At 48.8% G+C, this 24,659-nt stretch overlaps 1 protein-coding gene across 1 annotated transcript; it reads right to left on the bottom strand.

Moving 5' to 3' along the window:
* Positions 1-436: 436 nt before the first annotated feature.
* On the bottom strand, positions 437-24,659 carry CHMP4B (charged multivesicular body protein 4B). The gene is made up of 5 exons (XM_075571913.1): positions 24,124-24,659; positions 15,526-15,703; positions 11,964-12,078; positions 3,169-3,295; positions 437-2,813 (listed from the first exon to the last, which is right to left on the bottom strand). The coding sequence occupies exons 1-5, from the start codon at positions 24,305-24,307 to the stop codon at positions 2,749-2,751; spliced, it is 669 nt and encodes a 222-aa protein (XP_075428028.1). The 5' UTR covers positions 24,308-24,659; the 3' UTR covers positions 437-2,748.

The raw sequence follows: 24,659 nt of genomic DNA, 5'->3' as shown, positions 1-24,659 counted from the left end.
CCACAGACTGACCTCTCCGTAGGGGGTGTCGGCAGCGGGGTTCACGTAATGACGGCGTTTCAGAGCGGGACAAAGGGTAGCCGTGACGTCACCCGGTACAGCTTGCTACGGGCCTGCGCGACGCGGGAACGTTAAAATTGCAGAGATAGCGGCGCCCCCCTTTGGAGCTCTGTATCACTGGAATCAGGGGGTCCTCGGAGCTGAAATTAACAGGGTTCACTTCCGGAGACCCCCTGCTTCATTATGTTAAACAGCGGGGGAGGGGAGCATGATTTACTCCTTTAAAAGGCTGTTAAAACCCTCCAATGCCTTGGTTTACCATGGATATGTGGTCTAAAAAAACATTACCAAATTGTGCCCCCATCCTTGATTCACCGACGCCCTAGGGGGCTTTAAGAGGCAGTCCTAACCTCTACAATGACCAGAGCAGGATACATTTGTTTTGAAATAGATTTATTTTTGTCAGAAGTAAGAGTGAATGTGGCATTAGATTAATTGGAAATGTTATAAACAAGGACGCACATACAGTATGCAAAATACATTCACTCCAGTGCATATTCCTCCCTATACAAAGTGTATATAGCACAGCGCAGCCACTGTACCATATCTTATAGGTTCACCGAGGCCTCTTTAAAAAGAGCAGCCGCCTCCACTCGTCTGCACTTCCTATGGTAGCGAGCAGCGTTTAAAAAGGGTCTCTCGCCAAGCGAAAAAATCGTGAACGTAAAAAACCCAGGAAAGGCCGGAAAAATCAAGATCGATATTTAATAGAAACGGTTTCCAACTAAATATATCTCAAGAGGAAAGAAAAGGAAAAGGCATTAGTATTGGACACCGCAATGAACACTGCAACTGTGAGAAAATCATTTAGAGAAAATAAATTAATTTGTAATAGTTTCATTGGAACGGTCTTTTCCCACTGGAAGGGGGTTAAAGATGGCGGATGGATCGGCAACGGCGTCTACATGGTCGTAAGCAAAATACAGTATTCATAGCCCAAGTACTGGTTAGTGTTTGCGTTCTCATCCCCGCTCTGGCTTTACGAGTAGTTCGGACCTGACCAGTCACCCAGACAGGGTATTAGTGGTCAGTAGTGTTCAGGGGATTATTACAGGCTAAATGTATGGGGGGGTTTTGGGTACGTCTCTGGACAACCTCACTGGCATTTAATGGTCTGAAAGCAGATTGGCGGACTCTTGGGTATTACTGGGAGGATGCTGCCTGGAAGTCAGCTGGACGGCTTTCAGACGATGGGGTTATCCAGAAATCATGCATTTATTTATACCCATGTATGTAAACGGGTGTGTACACATCCTTCCACTTATAATGCCAATGCAAAGAGAGCCTGCTGGGAAAAGTCCACACAGTTTCTCAAGGGTTTTAGAGTTGCACGTGTGTAAATATATACATACACACTTAAATGCCACGTATAGATGTAATTTATAGGTGTCGTATATATTCATAGACCGTGAAATGTATTTGTTTATACATGTACATGTTCAGGAAACAATGTATGTTTCTATTAATGTGCATGTACACACACGATTACATGCATGTACACACACGATTACATGCATGTACACACACGATTACATGCATGTACACACACGATTACATGCATGTACACACACGATTACATGCATGTACACACACGATTATATGCATGTACACACGATTACATGCATGACCGAATTCCCCCCCGGTAACCTTCATATTTGGAACGATCTCCAATTCTCACTTAAACCCTTTGTAAATATCCTGTGAAGCCGCCTTCCTCTCGCAGGGACAGGTTTCAGCCTCCCGTCCTTTTGAATGGACCGGCTCTCTTCTCCAGCCCGGGGAATACTGCTCCCTGCATATTAAATAGGGAGGGGCTGCTGCTGCAACGTCTCTCTCCTCCGTTACAAGCCCCCGATTCAGCGCAGCGTGAGAAACGTGGGCGTGTCGCACGCTCGTGCTTGGGTCACTGGAAGTTTAACCTCAGGGACCGGTCTACAAGGCCCTTTATGTTTAACCCATGGAGGGTGGAGAAGCCGCCGCGTTGCGATTGGTCACATGATGACGACGCCCTCTTGCATCCAGGTGGCGTTCGGCGCTCCATAGGAGCACAAAGCGCCATCGCCTCCATGGAAACGAGCTTGCCCATGAAGTAGCCATTGGGTCACCTGGAGTGACCGACCCGACGACGTGGCGGCTAAGCCGTGGGTTACTGAAGGGTTTAACGCGCCCCCTCCCAAACCAACACCTTCAGCGTAAACTGTATGAGGATGTGCAACACGAACGGCCGGATAACAGGAGTTGCGCGAGTAACCTTTATTCCAAACGCCAGCGGGTGCTGCCAAGCGGGACTGTACCTGTAGAAATGTCCTGCTCCCAGAGGGGAGGTTTCCTTCGGCGGGGCGGGGGCGGTGTTAACCTTTTCACTGCCAGCGAGAGGGGGGAGGAGGAAGGGGGCAGCAAAGCATTGCACAGCTTAGTTTTTCATATTAGGCGAAAATTAAACAGTTGCCGCAGAAACCACGAGTCAAAATGAGCGCCATTCTCCCGCCCCCACCCCCCGTCCCGAACGCCGCAGTGCTGCGGTCAGTGCCAGAGAGAGAGAGAATAAAGGGCACAGAGAAAGAGATAAGACATTTCGAGATGTGTTCCCGTACCCGCTCCCCCCCTCCCCCCCTACACGCCATATTTACACCCGCTGCAACAGGGGAGTAGAGTCATTGTGTCTGCCTATGTAGGACAGGCGCGACATTACAATCCAGCCCAGCTTTCTAGCTCTCGCATGTCGTCGTCATCCTCCTCTTGCTTTTTCTTGACTGCAAGAGGAAAAAAAAAAAAAGGTTTCGATGCTCAGTAGATAAATAATAATGTTTATGTAGCATTAATACAATTCTCTGCTAAATCTCTTTGAAGCACACAAGGAAAGCAGCTCTGTGCTGCCTGCTGCAGTGGAGGGGGAGGGGGAGGACACACAGGTCGGGGGTTACCAAGTGGCCACTACTGCAGGCTTCGGCCTGGCTCAATAAAGCTGTTCGGAAATAAAACTAAACACAGGCAGCAATCTGCGGGGATATACTGTTGAGCTAACTTTTGGGGACAGTGCACCCTAAAAGTAGCCATCTCCCACCCGACCCCTAAAGCGGAGCACCGTGTTCTGCGGTAGCGGGTTACCTGGTTTTGCAGGTAAAGATGCTGCCGGCACATTCGGGAGGGGTACGGTCTCCGGACCCTGGACTTCAAGGAGATTTTTGTCTAGTTCTTCCTGTTCCAATTCCTCCAGTTCGGCCATCAGCTCATCCTGAGGAAACAGGAACATGAGCAAACCCTGATAATCCCATCATACCCAGATAATCCCATCATACCCAATCCTGAGGAAACAGCAACATGAACCAAACCCCGATAATCCCATCATACCCCATCCTGAGGAAACAGCAACATGAACCAAACCCCGATAATCCCATCATACCCCATCCTGAGGAAACAGCAACATGAGCAAACCCCGATAATCCCATCGTACCCAGATAATCCCATCATACCCAATCCTGAGGAAACAGGAACATGAGCAAACCCCGATAATCCCATCGTACCCAGATAATCCCATCATACCCAATCCTGAGGAAAAAGCAACATGAGCAAACCCCAATAATTCCATCATACCCCCCATCCTGAGGAAACAGCAACATGAACCAAACCCCAATAATTCCATCATGGCCCCCGTCCTGAGGAAACAGCAACATGAGCAAACCCTGATAATCCCATCATACCCCGTCCTGAGGAAACAGCAACATGAGCAAACCCTGATAATCCCATCATACCCCGTCCTGAGGAAACAGCAACATGAACCAAACCCTGATAATCCCATCATATCCCGTCCTGAGGAAACAGCAACATGAGCCAAACCCTGATAATCCCATCATACCCCGTCCTGAGGAAACAGCAACATGAACCAAACCTCGATAATCCCATTATACCCCGTCCTGAGGAAACAGCAACATGAGCCAAACCCTGATAATCCTATCATACCCCGTCCTGAGGAAACAGCAACATGAGCAAACCCCGATAATCCCATTATACCCCGTCCTGAGGAAACGGCAACATGAGCCAAACCCTGAAAATCCCATCATACCCCCCGTCCTGAGGAAATAGCAACATGAACCAAACCCCGATAATCCCATCATACCCCGTCCTGAGGAAACAGCAACATGAGCCAAACCCTGATAATCCCATCATACCCCGTCCTGAGGAAACAGCAACATGAACCAAACCCCGATAATCCCATTATACCCCGTCCTGAGGAAACAGCAACATGAACCAAACCCCGATAATCCCATCATACCCCGTCCTGAGGAAACAGCAACATGAGCCAAACCCTGAAAATCCCATCATACCCCCCGTCCTGAGGAAACAGCAACATGAACCAAACCCTGATAATCCCATCATATCCCGTCCTGAGGAAACAGCAACATGAACCAAACCCCTGATAATCCCATCATATCCCGTCCTGAGGAAACAGCAACATGAACCAAACCCCTGATAATCCCATCATATCCCGTCCTGAGGAAACAGCAACATGAACCAAACCCCTGATAATCCCATCATAGTGATAGAGAAAGAGGGGTGTATGTAATAAAGACTTTTAGCCACTTGAGGACACAATGTGAATCTGCAGTACGTCAGAGACACACCTGGCTCTGAAAGGGTTGTAGGACCAATCCCTGAACTAGTCTATTATTAAATCCCAAGATCACTTTGCAATAAGTGGGCACCTCCAGGAAGGGGTGTTTTGTGCCTATATAATCTGTATGAACTGTTCTATAATGTTCGCTCCACCGTCGGCCTTCAGAAAAGAAGCCCCAATAATTCCATCATACCCCCCGTCCTGAGGAAACAGCAACATGAACCAAACCCCAATAATTCCATCATAGCCCCCGTCCTGAGGAAACAGCAACATGAGCAAACCCTGATAATCCCATCATACTCCGTCCTGAGGAAACAGCAACATGAACCAAACCCTGATAATCCCATCATACCCCGTCCTGAGGAAACAGCAACATGAGCAAACCCTGATAATCCCATCATACCCCCCGTCCTGAGGAAACAGCAACATGAGCCAAACCCTGATAATCCTATCATACCCCGTCCTGAGGAAACCGCAACATGAGCCAAACCCCGATAATCCCATCATACCCCGTCCTGAGGAAACAGCAACATGAACCAAACCCCAATAATTCCATCATAGCCCCCGTCCTGAGGAAACAGCAACATGAGCAAACCCTGATAATCCCATCATACGCCGTCCTGAGGAAACAGCAACATGAACCAAACCCTGATAATCCCATCATACCCCGTCCTGAGGAAACAGCAACATGAGCAAACCCTGATAATCCCATCATACCCCCCGTCCTGAGGAAACAGCAACATGAGCCAAACCCTGATAATCCTATCATACCCCGTCCTGAGGAAACCGCAACATGAGCCAAACCCCGATAATCCCATCATACCCCGTCCTGAGGAAACAGCAACACGAGCAAAACCCTGATAATCCCATCATACCCTGTCCTGAGGAAACAGCAACATGAACCAAACCCCGATAATCCCATTATACCCCGTCCTGAGGAAACAGCAACATGAGCCAAACCCTGAAAATCCCATCATACCCCCCGTCCTGAGGAAACAGCAACATGAACCAAACCTCGATAATCCCATTATACCCCGTCCTGAGGAAACAGCAACACGAGCAAAAGCCTGATAATCCCATCATATCCCGTCCTGAGGAAACAGCAACATGAACCAAACCCTGATAATCCCATCATACCCCGTCCTGAGGAAACAGCAACATGAACCAAACCCTGATAATCCCATCATACCCCGTCCTGAGGAAACAGCAACATGAACCAAACCCCGATAATCCTATCATACCCCGTCCTGAGGAAACAGCAACACGAGCAAAAGCCTGATAATCCCATCATATCCCGTCCTGAGGAAACAGCAACATGAACCAAACCCCGATAATCCCATCATACCCCGTCCTGAGGAAACAGCAACATGAACCAAACCCTGATAATCCCATCATACCCCGTCCTGAGGAAACAGCAACATGAACCAAACCCCGATAATCCCATCATACCCCGTCCTGAGGAAACAGCAACATGAGCCAAACCCTGAAAATCCCATCATACCCCGTCCTGAGGAAACAGCAACATGAACCAAACCCTGATAATCCCATCATACCCCGTCCTGAGGAAACAGCAACATGAACCAAACCCCGATAATCCCATCATATCCCGTCCTGAGGAAACAGCAACATGAACCAAACCCCGATAATCCCATCATACCCCGTCCTGAGGAAACAGCAACATGAACCAAACCCTGATAATCCCATCATACCCCGTCCTGAGGAAACAGCAACATGAGCCAAACCCTGAAAATCCCATCATACCTCCCGTCCTGAGGAAACAGCAACATGAACCAAACCCTGATAATCCCATCATATCCCGTCCTGAGGAAACAGCAACATGAACCAAACCCCTGATAATCCCATCATATCCCGTCCTGAGGAAACAGCAACATGAACCAAACCCCTGATAATCCCATCATATCCCGTCCTGAGGAAACAGCAACATGAACCAAACCCCTGATAATCCCATCATAGTGATAGAGAAAGAGGGGTGTATGTAATAAAGACTTTTAGCCACTTGAGGACACAATGTGAATCTGCAGTACGTCAGAGACACACCTGGCTCTGAAAGGGTTGTAGGACCAATCCCTGAACTAGTCTATTATTAAATCCCAAGATCACTTTGCAATAAGTGGGCACCTCCAGGAAGGGGTGTTTTGTGCCTATATAATCTGTATGAACTGTTCTATAATGTTCGCTCCACCGTCGGCCTTCAGAAAAGAAGCCCCAATAATTCCATCATACCCCCCCGTCCTGAGGAAACAGCAACATGAACCAAACCCCAATAATTCCATCATAGCCCCCGTCCTGAGGAAACAGCAACATGAGCAAACCCTGATAATCCCATCATACTCCGTCCTGAGGAAACAGCAACATGAACCAAACCCTGATAATCCCATCATACCCCGTCCTGAGGAAACAGCAACATGAGCAAACCCTGATAATCCCATCATACCCCCCGTCCTGAGGAAACAGCAACATGAGCCAAACCCTGATAATCCTATCATACCCCGTCCTGAGGAAACCGCAACATGAGCCAAACCCCGATAATCCCATCATACCCCGTCCTGAGGAAACAGCAACACGAGCAAAACCCTGATAATCCCATCATACCCCGTCCTGAGGAAACAGCAACACGAGCAAAAGCCTGATAATCCCATCATATCCCGTCCTGAGGAAACAGCAACATGAACCAAACCCCGATAATCCCATCATACCCCGTCCTGAGGAAACAGCAACATGAACCAAACCCTGATAATCCCATCATACCCCGTCCTGAGGAAACAGCAACATGAACCAAACCCCGATAATCCCATCATACCCCGTCCTGAGGAAACAGCAACATGAGCCAAACCCTGAAAATCCCATCATACCCCGTCCTGAGGAAACAGCAACATGAACCAAACCCCGATAATCCCATCATATCCCGTCCTGAGGAAACAGCAACATGAACCAAACCCCGATAATCCCATCATACCCCGTCCTGAGGAAACAGCAACATGAACCAAACCCTGATAATCCATCATACCCCCCGTCCTGAGGAAACAGCAACATGAACCAAACCCCGATAATCCCATCATACCCCGTCCTGAGGAAACAGCAACATGAACCAAACCCTGATAATCCCATCATACCCCGTCCTGAGGAAACAGCAACATGAACCAAACCCCGATAATCCCATCATACCCCGTCCTGAGGAAACAGCAACATGAGCCAAACCCTGAAAATCCCATCATACCCCGTCCTGAGGAAACAGCAACATGAACCAAACCCTGATAATCCCATCATACCCCGTCCTGAGGAAACAGCAACATGAACCAAACCCCGATAATCCCATCATATCCCGTCCTGAGGAAACAGCAACATGAACCAAACCCCGATAATCCCATCATACCCCGTCCTGAGGAAACAGCAACATGAACCAAACCCTGATAATCCCATCATACCCCGTCCTGAGGAAACAGCAACATGAGCCAAACCCTGAAAATCCCATCATACCTCCCGTCCTGAGGAAACAGCAACATGAACCAAACCCTGATAATCCCATCATATCCCGTCCTGAGGAAACAGCAACATGAACCAAACCCCTGATAATCCCATCATATCCCGTCCTGAGGAAACAGCAACATGAACCAAACCCCTGATAATCCCATCATATCCCGTCCTGAGGAAACAGCAACATGAACCAAACCCCTGATAATCCCATCATAGTGATAGAGAAAGAGGGGTGTATGTAATAAAGACTTTTAGCCACTTGAGGACACAATGTGAATCTGCAGTACGTCAGAGACACACCTGGCTCTGAAAGGGTTGTAGGACCAATCCCTGAACTAGTCTATTATTAAATCCCAAGATCACTTTGCAATAAGTGGGCACCTCCAGGAAGGGGTGTTTTGTGCCTATATAATCTGTATGAACTGTTCTATAATGTTCGCTCCACCGTCGGCCTTCAGAAAAGAAGCCCCAATAATTCCATCATACCCCCCCGTCCTGAGGAAACAGCAACATGAACCAAACCCCAATAATTCCATCATAGCCCCCGTCCTGAGGAAACAGCAACATGAGCAAACCCTGATAATCCCATCATACTCCGTCCTGAGGAAACAGCAACATGAACCAAACCCTGATAATCCCATCATACCCCGTCCTGAGGAAACAGCAACATGAGCAAACCCTGATAATCCCATCATACCCCCCGTCCTGAGGAAACAGCAACATGAGCCAAACCCTGATAATCCTATCATACCCCGTCCTGAGGAAACCGCAACATGAGCCAAACCCCGATAATCCCATCATACCCCGTCCTGAGGAAACAGCAACACGAGCAAAACCCTGATAATCCCATCATACCCCGTCCTGAGGAAACAGCAACACGAGCAAAAGCCTGATAATCCCATCATATCCCGTCCTGAGGAAACAGCAACATGAACCAAACCCCGATAATCCCATCATACCCCGTCCTGAGGAAACAGCAACATGAACCAAACCCTGATAATCCCATCATACCCCGTCCTGAGGAAACAGCAACATGAACCAAACCCCGATAATCCCATCATACCCCGTCCTGAGGAAACAGCAACATGAGCCAAACCCTGAAAATCCCATCATACCCCGTCCTGAGGAAACAGCAACATGAACCAAACCCCGATAATCCCATCATATCCCGTCCTGAGGAAACAGCAACATGAACCAAACCCCGATAATCCCATCATACCCCGTCCTGAGGAAACAGCAACATGAACCAAACCCTGATAATCCATCATACCCCCCGTCCTGAGGAAACAGCAACATGAACCAAACCCCGATAATCCCATCATACCCCGTCCTGAGGAAACAGCAACATGAACCAAACCCTGATAATCCCATCATACCCCGTCCTGAGGAAACAGCAACATGAACCAAACCCCGATAATCCCATCATACCCCGTCCTGAGGAAACAGCAACATGAGCCAAACCCTGAAAATCCCATCATACCCCGTCCTGAGGAAACAGCAACATGAACCAAACCCCGATAATCCCATCATATCCGTCCTGAGGAAACAGCAACATGAACCAAACCCCGATAATCCCATCATACCCCGTCCTGAGGAAACAGCAACATGAGCCAAACCCTGAAAATCCCATCATACCCCGTCCTGAGGAAACAGCAACATGAACCAAACCCCGATAATCCCATCATATCCGTCCTGAGGAAACAGCAACATGAACCAAACCCCGATAATCCCATCATACCCCGTCCTGAGGAAACAGCAACATGAACCAAACCCCGATAATCCCATCATATCCCGTCCTGAGGAAACAGCAACATGAACCAAACCCTGATAATCCCATCATACCCCCCCGTCCTGAGGAAACACACCAACATGAGCCAAACCCTGATAATCCCATCATATCCAGTCCTGAGGAAACACCAACATGAACCAAACCCCTGATAATCCCATCATAGTGATAGAGAAAGAGGGGTGTATGTAATAAAGACTTTTAGCCACTTGAGGACACAAAGTGAATCTGCAGTACGTCAGAGACACACCTGGCTCTGAAAGGGTTGCAGGACCAAACCCTGAACTAGTCTATTATTAAATCCCAAACTCACTTTGCAATAAGTGGGCACCTCCAGGAAGGGGCGTTTTGTGCCTATATAATCTGTATGAACTGTTCTATAATGTTCGCTCCACCGTCGGCCTTCAGAAAAGAAAACGTTTAATCCTATTTAACGTTGGACCAGGTGTCAGACTTTTCACCAGAGAGGCGCCTGCCATCAGAATACAGAAAGCACAAGCGAGGGATACGGCAAGCATCACCGCCACTTAACCCTTAATCTCCCAGTGCAGAGTTTCTTGCTCCGCCATGTCACATCCGGCACGGCGCGATCATACGCCGTTTGGTGAAGGAAACAAAGGTCCCACCCCAGTTCCAGGTTCGCGCTTTCGAACGCTTCTAGAAAATGGGTAAAACCCAATGACATACAGTGGCCATGACACGGACATCCAGGGCACCAACCATCACGCAGAGCAGGGGTGCGCAAACTTTTGCAGCTGCCCCCCCCCCCCTCGCCTGCTGCTCGCGCCCCCCATACCTCCGTTCCCTGCGTCAAATGACGCAGCGGCGTCATGTGACGTCACGCCACATGACGCGTCAGCCCCCGTCTGAATCTGGGTAAGTAAAAGGTTGCAGAGACCTCGCGCGATCCCCCGGCATTTAATTTAAGTGCTGTGGGAAAGAGCGCGGGGCCTCTGCAACCACCGCGCCCCCCACCCACCCAGGGGGGGGGGGACGCCTCCCAGTTTGCGCACTGCTGATGTAGAGCAGAGGTGGACAACTCCGCTCTTCAAGGGCCACCAACAGGTCAGGTTCAGAATATCCCTGCTTCAGCACAGGTGGCTCAGTGCTGAAGCAGGGATATCCTGACAGCCTCACCAATGCCATTTCCAGTAACACAAATAGAGGGCCCACCAAAAAAAAAAAAGAAGAAAAACACACACATCCTTATTCCTTACAAGAAGATGTAAAAAAGGCGGAAAGCAGGGGCGGCTCACCAGTAAAATCAGAACCATTTATTTCATAAATGGATCAAGCGTGACCCCTGAAATAGGAACACAGGTAACACCTACGCGTTTCGGTCCGTGTGCCCTTTATCAAGACCTTGATAAATGGCACGCGGCCCGAAACGCGTAGGTGTGTTACCTGTGCTGCTATTTCAGGGGTTGCACTTGATCCATTTATGAAATAAATGGTTGTGATTTTACTGGTGAGCCGCCCCTGCTTTTCTCGGCAGTGCACCGCCTTTTTTACATCTCCATGTTCATCTTGCCTGGTGGATTGCCCGCTGTTTGGAAGACAATCACCGCGAAGGATCGCACTTAAGACCCAGGATCTCACAGTGAGTCATTTATGTCTATAAGTCCGCATTATGGGACAACACGTGTACAGTCTGTGTGTGCCAGAGAGAACTAGGTGCTAGTCCCCCACCCCTGCTTTGCGATGCTGTAACGCCACATATACTATATGGGAGTGATCCTAGCGGAGTAATATACATCTATGGGACTTATCAATTTTTTTTGATGCACCGGTTACCTATCTCTATTTATTCCTTACAACAGGATTTTACGGGGTGAGTCAACATGACAGAACAATTGCTCATCTGGGGAGGCCAAATTTTGGAAACCCCGGTCATCAGTGTAAGGCCGGACACTGCAGACAGCCGAATGAAACCCAGTGCTGGGAAGAAATCTCTCCCCTGTGAGCAGAGGACCCACAGGTCATTCCCTTCGCCAACATGATACTTACGTCATCAAACTCCTCTCCGAATCCCACAGGCTTGGAGATGGCATCAGAGATTTCCTGCGCCAGCTCTTGCTGGTCAGCAATGTCCTGCATTAGCTCGTCCACCTTGTCGATATCCCTGAAGGAAAGAAACAATAGTGTATTTAGTGTGCGCGCTTTCCAGGGCCGACAGGCTCAGTGTGCGTGCGCACATACACACGCAATAGTTTTTGTAGAGAAAATGTGCCGAAACTCTTCACCCACATAAATGTGCATGACACACGCGCGCAGATCTTGCGAAACGCGTTGGGTAGAGTTTGGAAGCCACAGGTTGACTGTCGGATCCCCCAGCGGTAACATTATCTGCGGAGAGACCAGTCACACGATCGGGCGCCGGTGAAGAAGCGAGACGCTGCCCGCCACCGTTTATTTCTATGGGGAGGGTACTTAATAAAAACGGCTCTGAGGACGCTGCGAGTCGTGGCTTGTGGTAACAGCGCGAGTGTGGCAATACCTGCTTCTATGCTGGGAAGGTGTGTGTGTGTGTGTGCGCGCGCACAGTCGCCTGCAGAACTATTCACGCCTTCCAATAATCTCACATTTTGTTGAATTACAAATGTCTGCACATTTAAAAACCAAACTATTTTTATTCAAAGCTACAAAGATGAAGTAGTTACACTGAACACTTATATGAGGAGGTTAAACTGAGCTCTGTTATATGAGGATGTTAAACTGAGTTCTGTAATATGAGGCGGTTAAACTGCGCTCTGTTATATGAGGAGGTTAAACTGAGCTGTTATATGAAGAGGTTAAACTGAGCTCTGTTATACATGGAGGTTAAATGTCAGCAAAGGAAATGTACAGGTTGTATAAGTATCCAGCCCCTTAAGTCAGTATTTGGTAGAAGCCCCTTTTGCAGCAATTACTGCTGAGTCTCTTGGATCGGTCTCCTAGCTTTGCACAGTAGGATGGCGACATTTTTGTACCATTCTTGACAGAAAATTGATCAGGTTCTGATAAGTTTGTTGAGATCGATGGACGGGAATCTTCAAATCTCGATGAGATTCAAGTCAGGACTGTGACTGGGCCACTCAGGGACATGAATTCCCTTGTTCCACCTCCCCAGTGGGGCTTTGGCTTTGTGCTTCGGGTCATTGTCCTGCTGAAATGTGAATTTCCTCCCCCGTGTCAGAGTCTGGGCTGAACTCAAGCAGGTTTTCCCCAAGGATTCGCCTATTTTTTGCACCATCCATTCTCCCCACTATCCTGACAAGCCTCCTTGTTCCTGCTGAAGGGGAGCATCCCAATAACATGATGTTGCCACCACCATGCTTGACAGATGGGATGGTGATGACTGGGTGATGTGCACTGTTGGGCTTGCGGCAGACGTAACACTTGGAATTTAGACTAAAAAGTTACATTTTTGCCTCGTCTGACCACAAAACCTTTATCCATGCGTCTGCAGTATCATCTATATGCTTTTTCACAAATAAAAAAAACATACGTTTTTGTTCGTAATTCCAAGCGTTGCGTCTGGCGCAAGCCCAACACTGAACATCACCCAGTCACCACCATCCCAACGGTCAGGCACGGTGGTGGCAACAGCATGTTACGGGGACACTTCTCTTCAGCCTTGACTGGGAAGCTGGTCAGGATAGTGGGGAGAATGGTTGGTACAAAGTACAGGCGAATCCATGAGGAAAACCTGTCCGAGTCAGCCAAAGACTTTAAATCACATTAAATTAGATTTATTTACATTAGAAAAAAGAGGCGTCCAAAAGGGGACATGATAACTATATACAAATATATATTCAGGGATAGTACAAGGAGCTTTCAAAAGAACTATTCATCCCACGGGCAGTACAAAGGACTCTGGGTCATCCCTTTAGGTTGGAGGAAAGGAAATTTCACCAGCAACAAAGGAAAGGGTTCTTTACAGTAAGGGCAGTTACTGTGTGGGATTCATTACCCATGGAGACTGTGATGGCAGATACAATAACTTTGTTCAAAAAAAGGTTGGACATCTTTTTAGATGGGAAAGGTATACAGGGATATACCAAATAAGTAAACACGGGAAGAATGTTGATCCAGGGAGTAATCTGATTGCCAATTCTTGGAGTCAGGAATTTATGTTTCTCGTCATGAGATCATTGGATGATATGACACTGGGGTTTTTTGTTTGCCTTCCTCTGGATCAATAAGTAAGTACGGATATATGGATAAAGTATCTGTTGTCTAAATTTAGCATAGGTTGAACTTGAATGACCTACGTCTTTTTTTTAACCTCATCTACTATGTAACTATGTAACATTTCAGCAGGACAATGACCCAAAGCACAAAGTCAAAGCCACACTGGAGTGGTTGAACAAGAAGATAATTCATGTTCTGGAGTGGCCCAATCAAAGTCCCAGCTTGAATCCAATCAAAAATTTATGGCAAGACTAGAAGATTGCAGATTATCCACGATTCCCAACAAATTTAATCAGAACTGGATTAATTTTCCGTTAAGAATGGGGCAAAAACGTCACCCTCCTACTCCGCAAAGCTAGGAGACCGATCCACAAGACTCAGCAGTAATCGCTGCAAAAGGGGCTTCTACCAAATACTGACTTAAGGGGCTGTATACTTGTACAACCAGTACATTTCCTTTTATACATTTCCTTTGCTAACATTTAACCTCCTTTTCATATAACAGTGCTCAGTTTAACTACTTCAGTTTGTAGCTTTGAATAAAAATAAGTTAGTTTGAAAAACAAAACAAAAAAAAGTGCAGACATCATTTGTAATTCAATAACTTGCGACATTATTATTTATTTATAAAATATTTTACCAGGAAGTAATACATCGAGAGTTACCTCTCGTTTTCAAGTATTGGTAGGGTGGGGGGGTGAACACTTATGCAAACCACTGCGTATACACACGTTGATCCACGAAGAAAACAAATTGCCATTATTGGGAGGAATTTATTTTCCCCTTAGGAGACCTCATTGGTTAATGTTTCACCGGGAATTTTTTGCCTTCTTCTGGATCAATATAAATAGAAGTATAAATATAGGATCAAGTAACTTGGTCGACTACATTTGAGGTTGCACTGTGACCTTATGTCTTCTTTTCACCTTGTCTACCATGTAATTATATACAGGCATACCCCACATTAACGTACGCAATGGGACCGGAACATGTATGTAAAGCGAAAATGTACTTAAAGTGAAGCACTACCTTTTCCCACTTATTGATGCATGTTCTGTACCGGCAATCGTTATATACGTGCGTAACTGATGTAAATAACGCATGTGTAACAGGCTCTACAGTCTCCCCGCTTGCGCACAGCTTCAGTACAGGTAGGGAGTCGGTATTGCTGCTCAGGACGTGCTGACAGGCGCATGCGCGAGCTGCTGTTTGCCTATTGGGCGATATGTCCTTTCTCGCGAGTGTACTTAAAGTGAGTGTCCTTAAACCGGGGTATCCTGTAACCACTAAAGTCTGAGGAGGCCGGTATGAGATCAGGCATGCCGAATCCGAAATGAACCCGGTTACCCGAACGGCGGCGCCATCTTACGTTACAGACTGGCCGGATCTTACTTACATGTTATCGTGAGCGGCCTTCATGGCTTTGGCTGCAAAGCCCATGTTCTTGAGCACTTCGGTGTTGGTGTTGGCGTTCTCCAGGGCTTCCCGTTGGAACTCGATGGTCGATAGCGTGCCATCGATCTGTGCCAGCTGCTTCTCGTACCTCTTCTTACGCTTTAGGGCCTGCAAAGCGGCTGCGAGCGGAAACAATGCAACCGGTGAATAGATGGATACGCCCGTCTTTTACACCGGTAGATTCATCCCGTCTCCTGTCTGATTCGTTTTGACCTGAATCCCCATTGCTGCTAGTTACGTAAAAGGTGCAATCCCAGGCGGCCAGTTGAATTTGCTTGCTGTACAAGCACTCGCTGGACCTCACACAGTGACCTCACACAGTGACCTCACACAGTGACCTCACACAGTGACCTCACACAGTGACCTCACACAGGAAATCAAAACCCTCCCAAGTCTCACTTTAATACATTCAAAATACTTATAGGTGTTAGATGTGGGTATTAAAAAAAAAAGTATCAATTACACAGATGAAACCACTTAAACTAGACATGTCACTGGGGATTAGTTGATTTTGGTCTTAGGAGGATACAGTCCAACCCGACATACAAATCCCTCGTAATATTAAACAATACTCCTAAAATTACACACACGTATTATTTCCGGAGGAGGAAAAATCAGCCTATTTTCCTATACAAAAAGAACCACAAGCAGATCCCAAGACGTATTACTATACACAGCACAGAGCATCAAGGAGTCATGGAAACATTAACAAAACACAGGAAACAAAATATATTTAGGTGGCTCATCATACTTCTAAAAGCTCACTTACACTCCAGTCGCAGGAGTGCACACAGACACCCCCACTCATTCTATTCCCATATATTTAAAAAGGTGCACAAACTCCCAGCTCATGAAAAAGAAAACATGTTTAAAACAACGTAACACTATATGTGGCTTCTTAAACATATGTAATGGCTGTTTTAGTTATTCGGACATTAGGAAGATCATTTATTATAAAACATACAGAACACCTACAAGCTCATATTGAACCCCCAAAATACCCACAACATATATAGTGTTAGGGACCCTTGAAATGTGGTCTGCCGTGCAGTTGGCTCAAGGGCTTACAACAATTTGGCCAAAATGTTAAACTAAAAGACCATTTTATTTATTAGTTATTTATACATGTATATTTAGGCACTGTACCGTATATAAGTTTTTCTGGATGTGACTGAGCTTTGTCTGTGTTTTATGTTATGTCTCTGGTTTTAAATATATATATTGCCATGCTCAGTAGCACTCCTCTGTGAAACTTATATGCTTATATATATTGTGGGTATATGCTTATATAAATGTTGTGGGTATTTTGGGGGTTCAATATGAGCTTGTAGGTGTTCTGTATGTTTTATAATTCTTGTTCAGCTAGTCTTAGCTGATTGGAGGGTGGCAACCTCCTGCCTAATTGAAGCTCACTCCCTCCCACATTTAAATGGTTAAAAGCTCACTCCGTGGCATCTACCACTCTCAGGGGAACTTGCTTGCTTACAGTGTGATTGTGACAAATCTATTACAGAGTGCTTTTCCTGGTAATGTACAGGTTAATAAAAGCTTCAATCAGACTTAGAACTTTTGCAACTAATATTGACAGATTTATTACAAATCATTCTTCCTGGCAATGCACAGGTTATTAAGAATTTATATTAGTGTTAGGGACCCTTGAAATGTGGTCTGCCGTGCAGTTGGCTCAAGGGCTTACAACAATTTGGCCAAAATGTTAAACTAAAAGACCATTTTATTTATTTGTTATTTATACATGTATATTTAGGCACTGTACCGTATATAAGTTTTTCTGGATGTGCACTGAGCTTTGTCTGTGTTTTATGTTATGTCTCTGGTTTTGAAGATCATTTATTACCAGCTGGTTCTCTGGAAGTGGATGTGCTCGTCAATCAACTCATTATTTGGTTGACAAGTTCAGCTAATTGCAAACATGATTAATTGTTCTTAAATAAGTATAGAAGCAGGGGACTCCTAATTTCATCTCCAGGGACCCCTTACTTCCGGAGATACTCATCTCTGCAGGGTGCGCCGGTAGCTGCACCGCTCGGCAAGCAGGGTTCACGTAATGGCCGCTGTTCAAAGCTCCCGCACCCTGTGGGCCAATAGGAAGCTGTGACGTGATCAGGTTCAGCGTCCTATTGTGACGCGTGAGCTTTAAACTTTGCTGATACCGGCACCCCCTGGAGGTCTACCTCAGGACGCAGGGGGTCCCCGGAGCAGAGATTAATGTGTCCTGCTACGGAGACCCCCCTGCTGCAATCCCATTTTTGGGTTAAAGCGCATGAATTGCACCGTGTTAAAAGTTTAGTAGCACTTGGATTTAGCTCACTAATGCGAATTTAAGTCAGCGAATGTGAAAAAATATAAAGGAAAATAAAAATGCAACGCCTTTAATTGGCTCAACGAATAGTTTACAGGTTAAAACTTTTGAAGCGAGGGATTCGCACTGACCATTACTTGTATCCCCGACGCCTTGGCCTGCAGAACGCATTTAGTGGAACAGATTTACGGTCGCCCTCTCGCTAGCAGAAGATAATCGGTGTGTCACCCGTGTACTCTGTACTTCAAGGGCATAGTGCAGGATTGATTAAAAGGCCCAGATTGTTTCTATATAAGCACCGCATGACAGAGGCGAGATAAATGCTGTTCTTTCCTTAAAAGGAGCAAGCTTGGCGAGTTTGCAAAATAAAGAACGTCGTCTTCCTAAAACACGCACATCAGGCCTGAAGCCAACGTCGTCTAGTCTGGTTTCTTTTGGAATTGAACCCTTTGGGCGTCCCAGGACATAGCGACTATGCCATGGGGATGGGGACTGGCACTCCGGGGAGGGAGGGCCAGGATACAGCTACAACATCAAGGGGACTGGCACCCCGGGGGCGTCACAGGATACAGTCACTACGTCATGGGGACTGGCACCCCGGGGCGTCACAGGATACAGTCACTACGTCATGGGGACTGGCACCCCGGGGGCGTCACAGGATACAGTCACTACATCATGGGGACTGGCACCCCGGGGGCGTCACAGGATACAGTCACTACATCATGGGGACTGGCACCCCGGGGGCGTCACAGGATACAGTCACTACGTCATGGGGACTGGCACTGCGGGGGGCGTCACAGGATACAGTCACTACGTCATGGGGACTGGCACCCCGGGGGCGTCACAGGATACAGTCACTACGTCATGGGGACTGGCACCCCGGGGCGTCACAGGATACAGTCACTACATCATGGGGACTGGCACCCCGGGGCGTCACAGGATACAGTCACTACATCATGGGGACTGGCACCCCGGGGCGTCACAGGATACAGTCACTACATCATGGGGACTGGCACCCCGGGGGCGTCACAGGATACAGTCACTACATCATGGGGACTGGCACCCCGGGGGCGTCACAGGATACAGTCACTACGTCATGGGGACTGGCACCCGGGGGCATCACAGGATACAGTCACTACATCATGGGGACTGGCACCCCGGGGGCGTCACAGGATACAGTCACTACGTCATGGGGACTGGCACTCCAGGGGGTCACAGGATATAGTCACTACGTCATGGGGACTGGCACTCCAGGGGGTCACAGGATACAGTCACTACGTCATGGGGACTGGCCCCCCGGGGGCGTCACAGGATACAGTCACTACATCATGGGGACTGGCACTCCAGGGGGTCACAGGATACAGTCACTACGTCATGGGGACTGGCACCCCGGGGGCGTCACAGGATACAGTCACTACATCATGGGGACTGGCACCCCGGGGGCGTCACAGGATACAGTCACTATGCCATGGGGGACTGGCACTCCAGGGGGTCCCAGGATATAGTCACTACGCCATGGGGACTGGCACCCGGGGGCGTCACAGGATACAGTCACTATGCCATGGGGACTGGCACTCCAGGGGGTCCCAGGATATAGTCACTACGCCATGGGGGACTGGCACTCAAGGGGGTCCCAGGATAGTCACTACGCCACGGGGGACTGACACTCCAGGGGGTCCCAGGATATAGTCACTACGCCATGGGGACTGGCACCCGGGGGCGTCACAGGATACAGTCACTATGCCATGGGGACTGGCACTCCAGGGGGTCCCAGGATACAGTCACTACGCCATGCGGACTGGCCCCCCAGGGGGTCCCAGGATATAGTCACTACGCCATGCGGACTGGCCACCCAGGGGGTCGCAGGATATAGTCACTACGCCATGCGGACTGGCCCCCCAGGGGGTCCCAGGATATAGTCACTACGCTGCAAACTGGTTCTTGAAGGGATTGTATTTCAAAATACTTCTAGGTGTCAGATTGTTATCTCAACAAAAAATACCTAAATAATCTGACACCTTGTATTACTTAAACATGTCCGTGCCCGAGAAGGCAGCAGGAAGCTTTTGCGAGCCAAAAGGTGGCTATTTATTTTACTTGAAAATGAAAAGTCCATTTTTTTCAGGGGGGGGCGCACGCTGGAACTGCACCTTTTTTTATAAGCCGCATATTTGATATTGTGAAATTAGTATCGTTCTTAACACTGCAGACCGAGATTTACAAAGCCATTCAAGAATAAGAAGCGACAGAGCGTGTTGCATTCGTCAGTATTAGCTGCTAGATTAGGGGTGGCAAACTCCAATCCTCAAGGGCCACCAACAGGTCAGGATTTCAGAATATCCATGCTTCAGCACACGTGGCTCAGTCTTTGACTCCAGTCCTCAATAGCTATCAACAGGTTAGGCTGCGCTTATAGTGCCGGCGACGTCGCATCCAATCAAATGCATCACCGCCGTCGCGTGTGCTTATAGTAAGCGCGGCGCGACGGCGCGGTCGCGATCGCTGGAAGTCATCTCAATTTGATTTTTCCAGCGACCGCAGCCTGAAGTCACTGGCACTATAAGCGTAGCCTTAAGGATATCCTTGCTTCAGCACAGGTGGCTCAATCAGTGGCGCAGTCTTCGATAGCCACCTGTGCTGAAGCAGGGATATCCTGAAACCTTGGCCTGTTTTATGGTCTGGAGAACTGGAGTTGCCCGCTCCTGATCTTGATGGAAGTACACTACTTGTGCATTCCTGCTGCTTACATCGCGAAGGCTGCAGTTTCAGCCACTTCTTGTTGACAAAGTAAGCACGGTTATACAAATCAAGGGAGAGATGGGAGGCGGCTGCCTGGTAAAGGTGGGAGCCCGGCTAAAGTTGTTAACGAGTTACAGGTTAGGAATACGTTATATTCGTGAGTCGGGAGAAAAGAAACCGGGAGAGGTTTGCATATCGGTTATATGAGACGCCGTTTCCATGCCCCTCCCGTGCCCCTCCGGAGAAGAATCATAGAGCGCCCGCGCTTCCTGTTTCATAAAGGGGAAGTCCCTCGACACCCCGGATTGAACCCACAAACCTGTCACTGGTTGACAAGAGACTGCACTTTTAACTCTTTGGCTGCCAGGGGGCAGCAATGCATTGAGAAGCTCTGGTGCCCCCTCCTGAAAGGGATTTAGCTGGCGTGGCGAGACCGTAATTACTGCTCGAATTTCCCTAGGGACTTTCCTCTCCTGTAACCTGGCATTCACGGGCGGCTACGCCCAGTAACTTTCCCCTAACGACTCTCTTCCTTTTCCCCATACAGCCCGACTATTATTGGCAATGCACACGCCTATGCTCAGACCCACCTGAACTCAGCCGAGCCATGGCAAAATCCCAGCGCCGGTTCTAGAACGATGTGCTATGTAAAACAGACCGTGACGGCAGATAAGAACCCCCTGGCTGCCCCTTCACCTATCTGCTGGAAAAACCCATTTCATCCTTCACGTGCTTTCATATTTACGATTTCCTTAGGTCTACTTCTAGCGCGTTTGAAATCCCCTTACTATATTAGCCCCTACCCCCACTGCTGGGAGGCTGTCCAATGTATCCACCACCTTTCCCAGGAAGTACTTCCTCACACCTCCCAAGCCTCCCACCCTCAGAGAACGACATCTTGTTCTAGCTCTTCTCTCTGAAACATGCTTCCCTCCTGTACCTTGTTAGAAACACACACACACACACACACACACACACACACACACACACACACACACACACACACACACACACACACACACACACACACACACACACACACACACACACACACACACACACGTGACAGTTTCTCTCATACCCCCTCTCCCCTCTAAGCTGCACATATAAACCCTTTATATATGTGCAAGATTCTAATCATACCCCCCACTCCTGGTGCATAACACACTGCTCTTTCCCTGCCCCTATGAATGTTTATTTTGAATCCAAGAGTTTACTATATGATAAATAGCTTTGAGATCTATGGCCTGTAAGGGCAACTGCGATATACAATAATTGCTGCATTTCTTTGGGGATAAAAAGTATTCTTATAGCTAATGCAGGAAACAATCGCACATTTGTATTGATTGAAGAAGAAACGGATAGCATCAAAGAAAATAAATATAAATTGGTAGAATGAGCAGAAGTTCACCTTAAATACTCTGCCAGCCCAAAATCCTAGCTGCAAAAAATAACGTACCCCAACAAAAAGGGTGTGATTTTAAGACGGGCAAAATACAAGGCAGGTCTGACTCGCAGCTTCTGTAGCTAAATAAACCAAAGCCGCCCCCGGACGTACTAATTATCGTCTGCTCTCCTGACAGCTCAGCATCACTACCCCAGAACACACACCTCTTCTACCAACTCCCTGCTTAAAGTGAGGGGTGTCCCCCCAACTCCAGCCGTCTCTAAGGGTTAGTTTAAGGATACCCACGAAGCAGGGGAGCTCCCCTGCTTTGTGGTTATCGGTTTCGAAGAGATATCAGAAACATCTCTATTTCAGGGTCTGAGTGGAGGAGTATACCGTTTTGTTGATGCACGTTCCATAATATTCACACTGCTGAGGGGGTCATTAGACTAGCCCCACACTAAAAATGTGTGTGTGTGTTTAATTCACTTATATACCACATTAGTGTCATATTGTGAATATTTATATTCATCACAAATTAGAGTAGAGCAGCACCGTGGTTTTTTCTTTGCTCAGTTTAAGGATATTCCAGCTTCAGCACAGGTGGCTCACTCAGTCCCTGCTTCCGCACAGGTGGCTCACAGGCTCAGTCTTTGACTGAGCCACCTGTGCTGAAGCTGGGATAACTTTAAACTGACCTGTTGAGGGGGCTTGAGGACTGGAGTTGAGCACCCCTGGCATAAAGCAAAAGCGGCGGGTTCCAAAATACTCACATTATAGGAGTTAAAGTCATTGGGGGAGAGGTCGTCTGATCCCCCATTGTACCACGCTGCGGAACGTGTTGATGCTTCATAAATAAACGATACGTTTCTCTAGGTACAAAGACATCTGCAGTCCCTAAAACTTATGCACAGGACTCCCATGTAGGACTGACATGTTGGGCCATTAAAAGGTATCACACACTACCAAGAATCTCACGCTTTCTGGGACCCATAGGGCTCCCAACACCTCTCTTGGTGGAAGTGAGCAGTCCCTCCCTTTACTTCCTGGTAACTTTCTCGCATAGCGCACTCTTTAACCTCTCTCTCCTTGCAAATGCTTCTCCCTCTGGCCTCCCACATACCTCCAGGTATCGCCCCCATCCCACTATTCCAGTCCCTCTCTCATCTACTCTCTCCGCTCATTCTCTCCCCCCCCCCCAAACCTCTTGGTTTCTATACACCTCCCCCCTCACTGTCCCTAGTCCTTCATCCCCTTTTTTTCTCCACCACAGTCCTTTACTCCCCCTCATTTCCCTCTTGTCCCCCCACCTACTGCTTGCTCCTCTTGTCCCCCCACCTACTGCTTGCTCCTCTTGTTCCCCCACCTACTGCTTGCTCCTCTTGTCCCCCCACCTACTGCTTGCTCCTCTTGTCCCCCCACCTACTGCTTGCTCCTCTTGTCCCCCCACCTACTGCTTGCTCCTCTTGTCCTCCTCCTTAAATCCCGCACCTACTCCTAGCTCCTCTAGCCCCCCCTTCCTACCTCACATCCCCCCCTTCCTACCTCACGTCCCCCCCTTCCTACCTCCTCACGTCCCCCCCTGCCTACCTCACGTCCCCCCCTGCCTCCTCACGTCCCCCCCTGCCTCCTCACGTCCCCCCCTGCCTCCTCACGTCCCCCCCTGCCTACCTCACGTCCCCCCCTGCCTACCTCACGTCCCCCCCTTCCTACCTCACGTCCCCCCCTTCCTACCTCCTCACGTCCCCCCCTTCCTACCTCCTCACGTCCCCCCCTTCCTACCTCCTCACGTCCCCCCCTTCCTACCTCCTCACGTCCCCCCCCTTCCTACCTCCTCACGTCCCCCCCCCCTTCCTACCTCCTCACGTCCCCCCCCCCCTTCCTACCTCCTCACGTCCCCCCCTGCCTACCTCACGCCCCCCCTGCCTACCTCACGCCCCCCCCTGCCTACCTCACGCCCCCCCTGCCTACCTCCTGTCCCCCCCTGCCTACCTCACGCCCCCCCTTCCTACCTCGCGTACCCCCCTTCCTCACCTCCCCCACCTCACGTCCCCCCTTCCTCACCTCCCCCACCTCCCGTCCCCCCTTCTCACCCCTCTTGTTTTTCGTCCCGTGTTTCTTGGCGGTGATCAGCTCCTGCTCGATCTTCTTCTCCAGGAACTCCTGCTTCTTGCTCAGCATGCCCTCCGTGTCCCGCAGCTTCTGGATGGCTTCCTGCGGGCTCGGGCCCTTCCCGCCCTTCCCCCCGGTACCGAACAGCTTCCCGAACACCGACATCCTCCCCAGTGGGGGGAGAAAGAGACCGCCCGGACTCACAGACACCCGGGGAGGGGCAGAGAGAGACACCGGGGAGTAGAGAGACCGCCCGGACTCACACAGAGAGAGACGCCCGGGGAGGGGTGAAGTGCGCTGCGGCCTAGCTCTCTCCCGTTACCCGCCGGCCGCTTTCTCCGCAGCTAACTACTACTACGACAACAACTCGGGTCCCCTCCCGTCAGCCAGCGCGCTGAGGACGTCAACACCGGTCACGCGCCGAGAGGACGTCAAACTGCTGACGCGCGGCGGCGATGTCGTCACGGTCGGGCAGGGTCCTTAGCGGCCATGTTTGTTAAGGGCACCGGAGGGAAGC

This window comes from Ascaphus truei, chromosome 15, assembly GCF_040206685.1.
Source record: "Ascaphus truei isolate aAscTru1 chromosome 15, aAscTru1.hap1, whole genome shotgun sequence".
In the NCBI taxonomy this organism is placed as follows: domain Eukaryota; kingdom Metazoa; phylum Chordata; class Amphibia; order Anura; family Ascaphidae; genus Ascaphus; species Ascaphus truei.
Note: the sequence above shows the minus strand (reverse complement) of the source record. Positions and strands in the feature narration are given on the sequence as shown.